Source organism: Odocoileus virginianus, chromosome 13 (assembly GCF_023699985.2).
Source record: "Odocoileus virginianus isolate 20LAN1187 ecotype Illinois chromosome 13, Ovbor_1.2, whole genome shotgun sequence".
In the NCBI taxonomy this organism is placed as follows: domain Eukaryota; kingdom Metazoa; phylum Chordata; class Mammalia; order Artiodactyla; family Cervidae; genus Odocoileus; species Odocoileus virginianus.
The window spans coordinates 20,476,763-20,489,820 of NC_069686.1; the positions used below are offsets into that span (position 1 = coordinate 20,476,763).

Sequence of the window (13,058 nt, forward strand, 5' to 3'; positions counted from 1 at the left end):
TTTAAGCATTTATGTGAACTAATTTCACCTTTAATCAAAGCTGTATGGTTTGTCTCTTTGGTAACAGGATGACAGTAATTCATGGAGGCTCGAACATTCCTCATCCCTTTTCAATAAGCTTGTTTGAAGGAGAGTTGTTCTTCACCGATTGGACAAAGATGGCTGTATTGAAGGCAAACAAGTTCAAGGAGACTAACCCCAGATTGTACTACCGCTCTTCCCTGAGGCCGTTTGGAGTGACTGTTTACCATGCCCTCCGGCAGCCCGATGGTAGGCGCCCCCCAACAGTGGAAAAACCCTGCTTGGTACAGACCTTGGTAGAAAGGTTTTCTCCAAGTTCTCATGAGATTTGGGTGGTGTTCTCAAATGTTTGATGGATTATCTAGAGAGTTAAACTAGCTGAAATTAGCTTTGCAGGTCATGGGTATTTTAGAGAAGTTGATGTATTTCAGTCTACAAAGTTGATGTATTTCAGTCTACAAAGAACATAGAGATGTGTTTAACAGATATTTATTGGCATATGCAGTGTACCAGATCCTGTCTACAGGTTGGAGAAAGAGCAGCAAATACACCAAACTAAAATTACCCATCCTTTGTCTGCTGGGAGAAATCTCCCAATTCCACTTTCTAATATTATAGTCAAGGAAGCCAGACCAGAAGAAGAAAATAACGTGCCTAAGCGGTCATTTTATTTAGGTAATGCCAGAGCTTTTTTTTTTTTCCTTCTTCTTCTTCCTTGTATGACACCTGTTTAGCATTGGGTTTGGTGTCTCTCAGGATAGTCACTAATCAAAGAAATGAAATATTTTGATTCAGACACTGTTAAGTCTTATGTTATTTTATAATAAGTTTTGTTTCAAGGTTTTAAACTACATGACTGGACTGTGTCCATAGCTCTTTTCTGCATTTGCTTATGCATCAAAGAAAAGAAACACAAACTAGGCTACTTTGGAAGAAAGCTTAATATCAGTGAACAGTAATTCAGAGAAAGAAAGATTTCACTTTAAATCTCTAATGCTAAGTGATGGGTCTGGCTTTCTGGAGAAAGACTATGAAGTAATTAGGCTGACTTAAAACACCCAAACAAACCAGCCTCTAGAACGGATGGTTTTGGATGACTACCCTTCCTACATAAACAAACACTTCATTGGAACATATATACTATATGTATATATATGAAAGTATATACTATATTAGAAAATATCTATTTGGAATGATCAATTCATGGGCTACTAAACTCACGTCTGCCCTTGACCAAAAGTATAACCCAGTTTCATCATCTAAATTACATTATTTGCCTCAGAATGATACCTGCCACTGTTTCTCAAAATGAATCTACTTGAGAAGGTAAAGAGACTATTTTAAAGAGTAAGTTAAAGGATAAGGAAACAATTTCAAAAGCAGAGATTTTTAACTTTGACAGCCTTGCATACAGTGAACTTTCTGAAGCCATTGCCTTGAGAATTGTTTTTGGATGTATAAACTGGTTTGTGTTTCAGACATGTAGGGTTTTGGAATGAGATCTGGATTTAAATATTAGTTCAGTTGCTTAACAACCAAATAATCTTGAGCAGGTTGTCAGACCTTTTGGAGCTTTGGTTTTCTTTTCTGTGAAATCGGGACAGTAATGTTCACCTCTTAGAATTTTGGTGGTGAATTGTCTTACAAAGTAAGTATCCAGGAAGGTTATTTGGGGGAAGTCATGTTTTTAATCACTGATGCTAGCAGACAGAGTGATATAGTTACTGGGAGGAGAAGAACCCTCAAGGCTATTCAGTTGCAGAAATTATTATTATTATTATTATTATTTTGGCCACTCTCAGTTTAAGAGTAGATTCAAGAGCAGCAATGGGATTGGGAGCAGTTAAATGGATGTATACAGTAATAACCAGTAGTGATGTTTCCAAGGAGTTTCAAACCCATTTCACGCATAGGTCGCAAAATGGCTTCGCGTGTCTTGGATAAATAAGCATTTCTAATTGAGATTTAACAATGTGCATTTTTCCTTCCAGCAATGAATCCATGTGCACATGAAAATGGGGGCTGTCAGCACATCTGTCTCCTCAGCCACAGAACATTCAATGGTGGTTTGGGTTACCGTTGCAAGTGTAGGCTTGGCTTCATTCCGGATTGGGATGACTATCATTGTGTTGGTAAGATCTCTTTTGGACTATCTTTCTGCCAGTCAGCACAGGGCTGTGCATGCACTGCTTTGGGACTGGGCCAGCTCCCTGTAGCACTTCTTCACAGAGAATAAGCTTTTGGTAGCCCACGGGCATCTTCCTTTGTAGGCACTCTTCCTTTTGTGCAAAGAAGGCGTTTGAAGATGTAAATTTGCATCATTTGGGACACATTCAGGGTTTCCTTGGGTGACTCTCATTCCTGAAATCACTTTCTCTTTTTTTAAACTTTGCTCTTGAAATTCATAGGATTTAATTTTGAACCTTTTACTCTACCACATGTATACCTTTAGATGTTAGCCTTAACCCTAGTGGGAAGCACTTGCCATCCCTTTTATTGACTTCTCTTAGCTCACCACTTTGCCAGTCAGGTAATCACATCTTGATCCCACCTGGCTTACTGCTATATTCCAAACTAAACTCCTAAGTGTTGGGGTAGCTCATTTCTTCATCTGGTGTTTACTCCTCAGTTCAGATTTTCTCTCTATATCTGCTTCTGTGCTCTGGTTTTCATTTCATTTCATTAAATGCGTAGCCTTCCTCTTTGATCACCTACACTCACATTAAAATAGCGCTACCTCGTCTTCATCTGATGATGAAATGCACTCCTACAATATTTGTTTCTCTCATTTATTGTCCCTTTGACAACTCTTTTTTTTTTTAATGCTTTTGACACATTCTTACTCCCTGCTGTACTTCTGGATTAGTATGTAAATTCTCTTATTTTAACTTGAACAAATTTGTTCACTTTCTCAGTCATCCTAGATTCAGATAAAAATCACCCTCATTGCAAAAACCATGTTCTCATTCTTTATTTCCTGGCCCATTGTCTCTGCCTTCTTCTTTGATTTTACACATCACTTCTTTCTTATTTCCTTCATTCCTCTCCTCCCTTTCTGCTTTCCTTCCTTTGTTTCTTTCGTAATAATTTACCTAGTTGCTGTTAATCTTTTTTGCTGGTCTTCGCATCTCCTAAACTGCAGTAGGATTCTTGATATAGATCTCTACACAAAAGTTAATGTAACTTGAGAATTTTGATGGAATCATTATTCAGTTAATACCAGTTTGGAAAGTCAGCATATGGACACCGTGTGTTATATAAGTAAATCCTAAGGATAAATTTCTCAGGGAGAAGTAAGATTGTAATACTTGCTGCCTTTATAGTATTTTCCCTCTTTCCATTATTTCCAACTGTGTTTTTTACGCATTTGTTGTATTTATTTCAGAATTATCAGATGTGCTTCATGGGTGTAAAGGTAATTTCTCTGGAACGGGGAGAAGGCAGGAATCATGCTGTGGTTGACTGTGTGTGTCCTTTCTACAGCTGCTGAGAGGTTTCTGCTCTTTTCGTCTAATCTGGCTGTTCGTGGCATCCCGCTCACCCTCTCTCACCAGACGGATGTCATCCTTCCAGTGACGGGATCTTCTTCCGTCTTCCTGGGGATTGATTTTGATGCCCGCGAGAAGGCTATCTTTTTTTCAGATACAAAGAAAAACATTATTTATAGACAAAAGCTCGATGGCACAGGTGAGAATGGTTTGAAAGTTTTTTTTCTTTCTTGTTTTGTCTGTTTTCAATAATAATACTAATCATTTGCCCTATAAAACTTTTGCATTCACTTCTTAAGCAGGATCATTTTACTAAGCTTGCTCAGTATTTTTAAATAGGCAAGTCTATAAATTAGGTCTAAGCGAACACTTCATTTTCAAAGTAAGTTACAAATGAGACTGCATTTTAAAACATTTATAGATGTAATTGGACAGCTACAAATATTACCGTATTGATACTTCATAAAAGGAGGGTTAAATGTATGAAAGATGTTAATGGGTTAATTGACTAGAGGCTGTTCCCTTTATTCAAGCAGCCAGATTGAGCCAATGGAATGATCTCTGTATAGGGTTGCTACACTACATAAATGGAATAAGAATATTTTTAAAAGATGTGAATTATATGTAAATATAGATTTACTGTAAGTTTCTAGTTGATTGGAATTCTGTTAAAATCTTCATAACCCTCACAGAAAGATAAATTATAGTCAGTCACACCTTATCAGTTAGGTACTATCATGATCCAGTACTTTGATTTTACCATCCACTAATAGGTCGAAAACTGAGTTCTGAAAAAAAAAAAAGAGTAGCCAGAATAACATAGCAACTAAGAGGGCCAGCTCAGGTGCTCATTGCTTAGTTTTGAATCCTGACTTCTCACATTTCTTAGTTGTATAATCTCGGGAATGTTGCTGTGAAATAGGAATAATAATAAAGACACTACGTAACTCATAATATTTTTGATAGGATTTTAGGGTAATGCATTTAAAACACCTAGAATAATGCCTGGAAAATAGTAAATATTTTCAGTAAATGTTAGCTAGGGGTTGGATGGCATTACTGACTCAATGGACAGGAGTTTGAGCAAACTCCGGGAAATAGTAAAGGCCAGGGAGGCCTGCTGTGCTGCGATTCATGGAGTCACAAAGAGTTGGACATGACTTAGCAACTGAAGAACAACAAAAGCTATTATTGTAGCTGTTATCAATGAAAAACTATTACTCTGCTCCACCCTGCCCCAACTCAGACTTGCTCACTAGAGGTAATTCCTTACCATTCTTTTGTCCCCGTGTTTCTAAATACTTACACTTACTAATACTGTTACTAATACTTACTAATACAATAATTAGTAAGTATTAGTAATTAGTAAGTTACTAATACTTACTAATGCTTAGACCATTACTGAGTCCAAGCTCATACAACTCACTGCATGACAGGCTAGTAAACCTGGAGATGAGGTGTTCCAGCCAGGAATAGCAACTTTATTTGGAAAGCCAGCAGACCAAGAAGATGGTGGACTAGTATACCAAAAACCCATCTTACCCAAGTTAGAATTCAGGCCTCTTTTATATTAAAAGCAGAAAGGATTTGGCTGGTGAATCCTATGTCCTTGGAGCTATCCATGTAATCCGTTTACCATGTTCCTATAAACTACCAACAAAGCAAAAGCTGTTCTCTGTTCTGCAATTTTTTATCTCTATAGAAAGGAAGTAGAAAGTATTAGACACTCAGTCATGTCTGACTCTTTGAGACCCCATGGACTGTAGCCCACCAGATTCCTCTGTCCAAGGAATTCTCCAGGCAAGAATACTGGAGTGGGTTGCCATTCCTTTCTCCAGGTATCTTCCTGACCCAGGGATCAAACCCACGTCTCCTGCATCACAGGCAGATTCTTTACCACTAGGGCCCCCTGGGAAGCCTTTTATCTGTGTGTGTGTGTGTGTGTGTTCAGTCGCTCAGTCGTGTCCAACTCTTTGCGACCCCATGAACTGTAGTCTCCCAGGCTCCTCTGTCCAAGGAATTCTCCAGGCAAGAATAGTGGAGTGGGTTGCCATTTCCTCCTCCAGGGTTTTATCTCTATATGAAGGGAAAATTTATACCTTTAACTGTCACAGCCTTGAGAATGGACTATCCTGTGTATTTTATCCCGTAGGCAACATTCCTTTACAAAAGGTGCCGAGCCTGCATGACTAAGCACAGGCAACGGAGAGCAAAGGTTAGAGCTAAAGGAATAGATGCAAAATGGAATCAGGGTTATTCTTCTCTGTTGTAGTACCTTTTCTTGATTTGTCATTTTAGACATTTATTTTCCTTGTTACAGATAAGGAATCAGCTCTCTTTTTCCCTCCCCTTCTCCTTAAAAAACCAGAACATAATTTTTTGTTCACTGCTAAATCAAGTAGTATTTCATGATGACATTTCTTGAACAAATGTTGATTCCCCCCCCCCCCCCCCCCGGAGTTTAACAATTGCTCCATCTTCATTTGCTTAGTTTATTCTATAGCTATTATATTTTCCCCAAACAGAGCTATCAAATGCTTGTCTGTGTATTTACATATTTATCAAATGCAAAATCTGTGATTTTTTTTTCCCCCTCTGCTGTATAGTTGAATCTGGCACACAGCTCTTCTGACCTCCATCTGCTGCTTCTCTCTGCTGGTTTTCCTATTTCTGGCAAGCCATTTATTTTTCTTTCCAGACTTATTTCCATACTTTGCCAAAACACATTGTATCATAGCTTTGAATGGGTAGGGTGGTATATAATTTGAGTCTGAATCTGCTTTTATTTTGCGCTGCAACTTGATCATTTGACAAGGTGTAGGGTGAAAGTAGTTTTACCTTAGAAATTTGACGACATTGCTGCACTGTCTTCTAGTAGCCCATGTCGGAAGTCCTGTGCCATGTGCAGTAGCATTTCAGTGTATATGACCTTTCTGGGGGGAGAGTCTTTTTGTTTCTTTTTGGAAACTTTTAGCATCTTTTTGTGATCCTTTTCATCTTGAGATTTCTCTCCTATTCTGGCGGTTTTCTTGCCCCTACTTTTTCTATTCAAGCATGTTAGGTTAATCATCTGTTTTCTTCTTATCTTTCCTTTCCTAGTTTTCATCTCTATCATTTTGTTCTACTTTCTGTGAGATTTTTTTTTTTGCATTTTAGTTTTAGTCTATCTGATATTTAATTTTCAATGTTGAAGAGCTCCCTCTTGCTCTCTGATTATCTCTTTTTAAAAATAAAGCCTGGGACTTCCCTGGTGGTTCAGTGGCTAGGACTCCATGCTCCCAAAGCAGGGGGCTCAGATGTGATCCTTGGTCAAGGAACCAGACCCCACATTCCCCAACTAAGACCCAGTGCAAATTAATTAATTAATTAATTGAAAAAATAAATATTAATTACATTAAATGATTAATTTTTCTCTTTCCATTTCCTTTGGGTTGCTTTTTCTTTGGGGGTTGTTTTCAGATGTCCTTTTTATGAAGGAAACTTAAATTTCTTTGAGCCTTGTTTGAGCAAAGCTATAAAGTGCTGACCAGAAAGCTATAGGTATGAATGGGCCTCATCAGTTGGTGATCAAGCAGCCTTTTTGTTGAGAAGTTTCCAAATGTCAGTATCAGCAAATCCTTTCTGGAGATAGTCAATTTCTTCTTAGTAGATGCTCCCATCCTCCCTGTTGGGGTGAGGAGTAAGAGGGGAAGCTAGTACCTGTGTTCTGGGAGTAGTGCAGATGAGAGGGGGCGGAGGCCCCTTTAGTCCGGTGTTCACAGGCATAATCCTCCTGTGTTCAGTTCTGTGCAGATCCCAGTCCTCTGTTGTGCAGTCCTCAGCCTGCAGCCTCTCTGAGTTGAGTACCCCCCAAGGAAAAAAAATTCTCAGGTCTGTTAGAGGAGGCAGAGAAGAGGCGTGTCATAGATGCTCAGGGTCTTGGGTTCAGCTGTTCCCCATACCACCTTTTTGATTTATCTGTTGGCTGTGGTGAGTCTTCATTGTTGCATGTGGGCTTTCTCTTGTTGACCCGAGCGAGGGCTACCCTTCCTTGTGATGTGTGGGCTTCTCGTTGCGGTAGCTTCTCTTGTTCCAGCACACAAGCTGTAGGTGTGCAGGCTTCAGGAATTGCGGCTCGTGGGCTCTAGAGTGTTGGCTCAGTAGTTGTGGCACACAGGCTTAGTTGCTCCGTGGCTTGTGGGATCCTCCCTGACCAGGGATCAAACCAGTGACCCTTGCATTACAAGGCAGATTCTTAACCACTGGACACCAGGGAAGCCTCTATATCAGGTTAGTTACTCACCCCTGCCTTTTTCAGAATCTGGTGTCTCTGCGTGCAGATAAGCTGCGGCTTCTGCATATGTGGGTGTTGGTGCTCACCTCTGCTGGTATATCTCACCTTTTATATAGTTAGTTACCCCTTCTCCAGTTCCTTTCTCTTCATCTGTTCTTCTGCTGGAAGGAAGGGGAGATAAACGTGTGGGTAATCTGTTATTTTGAACCAGAAGACCTTTTTTCTGAGGACTAGAATTACATCTGCAGAGCTACTGCACACAGGCTCTCTCCCATTGGTGCCTCCGCAGGTCAGATTCCTTTAGCTTTGGCAGCTGCAGTTCTCATCATGGTTTTCTTTCTTCTTCTTTTTTTTTTCTCTTTCTTTCTTCTTTTTTTAAAAAATAAATTTCAAGTTCACATGCTGAGAAAATTGCCTTTTAAAATAGTGGCTAAACTCTGCACTTTGGCTAGGGAGTTATTATGTTTGCTCTGTTTTTCCGAGTGAGAAGGTGAAATTCAGTGAGTTTATGTGCAAGAACTGTTTGAAGTCACATTGAAGTCAGTATGGGCTGACCCTCAGGTAACTTGCCCCATCAGTGATCCTTTCTCTTCTCCAACTTTTTTTGTTCTATTGACTTATCCTCATCAGATATGCTGAAGTCTCTCTTATCCTAAAAATCCTTCAACCTACCCTCTACTTCATGTTCCTCTTTGATTGTAGTCTTCTGTCCTCAGGTTTGTGGACAAGCACCTTGAAAGTTTGGTGTACATTTTTTTAAGCCCTCCTTCCATATCTGCATTTCTCACCACTTTACACTATGTCGCTTTCTTGAAACCAGTCTTATCCCAGTCACCTCCAGTCACTTTGTTATAAACTTGCAGTTCTTATCTTTGGCACCTTAGTCATTTTCTTAAATTTTTTTTTCCCTTGACAACACACTCCTGAATTTCCTTCTGTTTCTTGGCCATTATTTCTAGTGTTCCTTAAATGTTTTTTCTTTCAGGTCAGTTCAGTTCAGTCGCTCAGTCGTGTCTGACTCTTTGTGACCCCATGAACCGCAGAACACCAGGCCTCCCTGTCCATCACCAGCTCCCAGAGTCCCACCCAAACCCATGTCCATTGAGTCAGTGATGCCATCTAACCATCGCATCCTCTGTCGTCCCCTTCTCCTCCTGCCCTTAATCTTTCCCAGCATCAGGGTTGTTTCAAATGAGTCAGCTGTTCGCATTAGGTGGCCAAAATATTGGAGTTTCAGCTTCAGAATCAGCCCTTCCAATGAACACCCAGGGCTGATCTCTTTTAGGACTGATATCCCTTAGGATGGACTGGTTGAATCTCCTTTCATTAAGTTAACTGTAGTTACTGAAGTAAGCATCAACACCACACAGTTCAAAAGCATCAATTCTTCAGCTCCCAGCTTTCTTTATAGTCCAACACTCATATCCATACACGACCACTGGAAAAACCATAGCCTTGACTAGATGGACCTTTGTTGACAAAGTGATGTCTCTGCTTTTTAATATGCTGTCTAGGTTGGTCATAACTCTCCTTCCAAGGAGTAAGCGTCTTTTAATTTCATGGCTGCAATCACCATCTGTAGTGATTTTGGAGCCCAGAAAAATAAAGTCAGCCACTGTTTCCACTGTTTCCCCATCTATTTCCTATAAGTGATGGGATCTCATGCCATGATCTTAGTTTTCTGAATGTTGAGCTTTAAGCCAACTTTTTCACTCTCCTCTTTCACTTCCACCAAGAGGCTCTTTAGTTCTTCTTCACATTCTGCCATAAGAGTGGTGTCATCTGCATAGCTGAGGTTATTGATACTTCTCCCGGCAGTTTTGATTCCAGCTGTGCTTCCTCCAGCCTAGCATTTCTCATGATGTACTCTACATATAAGTTAAATAAGCAGGGTGACAATATACAGCCTTGACGTACTCCTTTTCCTATTTGGAACCAGTCTGTTGTTCCATGTCCAGTTCTAACTGTTGCTTCCTGACCTGCATCCAGGTTTCTCAAGAGGCAGGTCAGGTGGTCTGGTATTCCCATCTCTTTCAGAATTTTGCACAGTTTATTGTGATACACACTATCAAAGGCTTTGCCATAGTCAATAAAGCAGAAATAGATGTTTTTCTGGAATTCTCTTGCTTTTTCGATGATCCAGCGGATGTTGGCAATTTGATCTCTGGCTCCTCTGCCTCTTCTAAAACCAGCTTAAACATCTGGAAGTTCACGGTTCACGTATTGCTGAAGCCTGGCTTGGAGAATTTTAAGCATTACTTTACTAGCCTGTGAGACAAGTGCAATTGTGCGGTAGTTTGAGCATTCTTTGGCATTGCCTTTCTTTGGGATTGGAATGAAAACTGACCTTTTCCAGTCCTGTGGCCATTGCTGAGTTTTCCAAATTTGCTGGCATGTTGAGTGCAGCACTTTCACAGCATCATCTTCCAGGATTTGAAATAGCTCAGCTGGAATTCCATCACCTCCACTAGCTTTGTTTTTTCTTCATCTGTCCTATATGCATTGTGATCTCTAGTGTTCAACATGGGTCCTCTCTTCTAATTGTGCATTTTCTTCCACATAATTCTGCACCTTCTGTGTCTTTTGTTACCATCTAATGTAGTAAGTATAAATTAGTGTAGGGAAACTTATGATAGGCTATTTCCTGAATGCTTTTCCTCCTAACCCGGAGAATGAAGGGAAAGGTCAGGGAAGACTTCTTGCAGAAAGTGCTAAAAGTCTCAAATCAAGCTCACGTTCTGGTGTTCAGATCCATTGCACCAGTTGCCTGTTGGATACTTCAACTGGATATTCCACAAACCACCTGAAAACTGATGTGTCTAAATATTCACAAATCTTCTTCTTCTCCAGACCTCCTGCCCCAAGGGAAAGGTGTCACTTCTTACCTGACACCGCACCCTCCCCAAAAATGGTGGTCACCCAAACTTCTCCCTTTCTTTTAGCCTTTATCATTAACTTGTTAACCTCTAGCCATGCTTCCGAACATGTGGAATCCTCAGTGTCTCTCTTTCCCACTTCCACGTCTTTTCTACAGCCCTTCATTCACTACTTCCTTTGGGAAACCTCTCCATAGGACTTCCCTGGTGGTCCAGTGGTTAAGACTTTGCTTCCACGTCATGGGGCATTGGTTCAATCCGTGGTTAGGGAATTAAGATCCTGCATGCTGTGTGGTGGGGCCAAGATAAGTAAAGAAATAAAACACGTCTCTACACCTATTGCCATTGTTCAGTTGCTAAGTCGTGTCTGACTGTTTGCAACCCCATGGATTGCAGCACACCAGGCTTCCCTTTCTTTCACCATCTCCTGGAGTTTGCTCATATTCATGTCAGTGATGCTGGTTAGCTATCTTATCCTCCTGTACTTCCTGCCATAATTTCCATACCATCCTGTGCATGCCTCCATCACAGCAGCCAGTATTCTTCCATTGCTTTCCCTCTTGCCCTAATTGCCTCCCCTCACCTCTCCTACCTCATTATAGATATCTTGAAGACATGTCCACATTTCTCTCAAGGTGCTTCACTTTTATATGACTCAGTTTCCCCATGTGGAAAGTAGAAATAATAGTAATTCCTGCTCTTGAGCTGTTGCAAGGATGGATGAATTCATGTAAAGTACTTAGGCTCGTTTCAGACTCAGGAAGTGAAGTGAAGTGAAGTCGCTCAGCGTGTCCGACTCTTTGTGACCCCATGGACTGTAGCCTACCAGGTTCCTCCATCCATGGGATTTTCAGGCAAGAATACTGAAGTGGGTTGCCATTGCCTTCTTCAGGAGATCTTCCTGACCCGGGATCGAACCCCGCATTGTAGGCAGATGCTTTACCCAGGGAAGTGGTGGCTCATAGTGAGTGTTCAGTATAAGCTGCTGTTAGTAGTACTATTAGCAATATCATGTTTCCTCAATGTTTAGTATGGTGTCTGGCACACAGAGGACTTTCTTTGTACAATTTCTCAAATAAATAAATGGAAAAAACACTAGACTTGTTCCATCTAAAGAGAGAGGTGTGATTGTTTACTCTGAGTCACTTTTTTTTTTTTTTTAAAGAAAAAGGAGGGGGAAAGGCATAAAAATCCACCAAAGGAAAAGTGGTCTTTGTTTCTCCTTATACCCAGTTCCGATTTCCTTTCTGGCTGCTGGTCTTTCCCAAACTTGGCATCTTTGTGGCTCTGAATGAATTGTTGATGAGAAGGTTGGGTGGGAATGCTTCACAGATATCCCCAGTCGTACCTGGCAGTGTCAGCTTATCAGTGCTGTCTGTGGGTGGTGGTTGTGAGTATGTGAACTCAGGTATCTCTTCTTCAGATGTTCTGTACTGAGAAATTTTTTCCTGGAAGGTTGAACAAGGGAGTAAATCCAGGCCATACCACCGCTGGTTCTGTTGAACAGAATCATATCTATTCTTTGAGATCCAGACTTTTGGAGATGAGTAGATTCTAGGTTTATCTCATGTGTTGCTTTGCAGTTTACAGTTGCTTTATTTAGTTTTTTAAAAGAATTTCATGTTACTGAAATATTCTTTATCACACAAAGTTTAAATATGCAGTGATAGGAAAATGTATATCATATAAAATATGCTTACTTTAAACCGTGTCCATATTTTAATTTACAGGAAGAGAAATTATCACAGCTAACAGGGTGCCAGGTGTTCAAAGTTTGAGTTTTGATTGGATTTCGAGGAATCTCTATTGGACAGATTCTTCTTATAGGAGTGTCAGTGTCATAAAGCTAGCTGATAAATCAAGACGTACAATCATCCAAAATTTAAATAACCCACGGTCAATCGTAGTTCATCCTACTGCCGGGTAAGTATGTTCATGTTTTCTTAAGAAAATAAGTGATGTTAGTGTGTGTTGGATACAGAGTTTTAGTTTGCAAGATGAGAAAGTGCTGGAAGTTGGTTGTACGACAGTGAATATACTTAGCACTACTGAACCGTACACCTAAAAATGGTCAATTTTATTATAAAAAAAAATAAAAAAAGAAGAAAAAAAGAAAACAAGTGATGCCATAGGTATTTGGCAAATATAGTAAATACAAGATTGAACCATGTAAATTGAAATCACTTTAGATTGTATCCTTTTAGCATATGCTGAAATTATCACTTTACCTCCTTTCAAAAACTTTCTCCTAAGTTTTGGCTTTCCCAGCCTTCACTGAAATGTGTTTTCTTCATAGTCACATAGGACCAAACAGTGAGTCACAGATTCAGTGGAGAAGGAATGAATATGCAGCAGAATTATCAGGAAAGGCTCAAATTCCTTCCCAGCTTTAATGCACTG

The 13,058-nt window shown here is 40.1% G+C and overlaps 1 protein-coding gene across 1 annotated transcript in view; it reads left to right on the top strand.

Moving 5' to 3' along the window:
- Positions 1-13,058, top strand: part of LRP2 (LDL receptor related protein 2) — a 153,660-nt gene that overhangs the window by 43,956 nt on the left and 96,646 nt on the right. The window contains exons 14-17 of the mRNA XM_070476367.1: positions 68-270; positions 2,013-2,153; positions 3,505-3,708; positions 12,389-12,581. Of these exons, the coding sequence (XP_070332468.1) occupies positions 68-270; positions 2,013-2,153; positions 3,505-3,708; positions 12,389-12,581 (741 nt within the window). The remainder of the gene's footprint in view (positions 1-67; positions 271-2,012; positions 2,154-3,504; positions 3,709-12,388; positions 12,582-13,058) is intronic.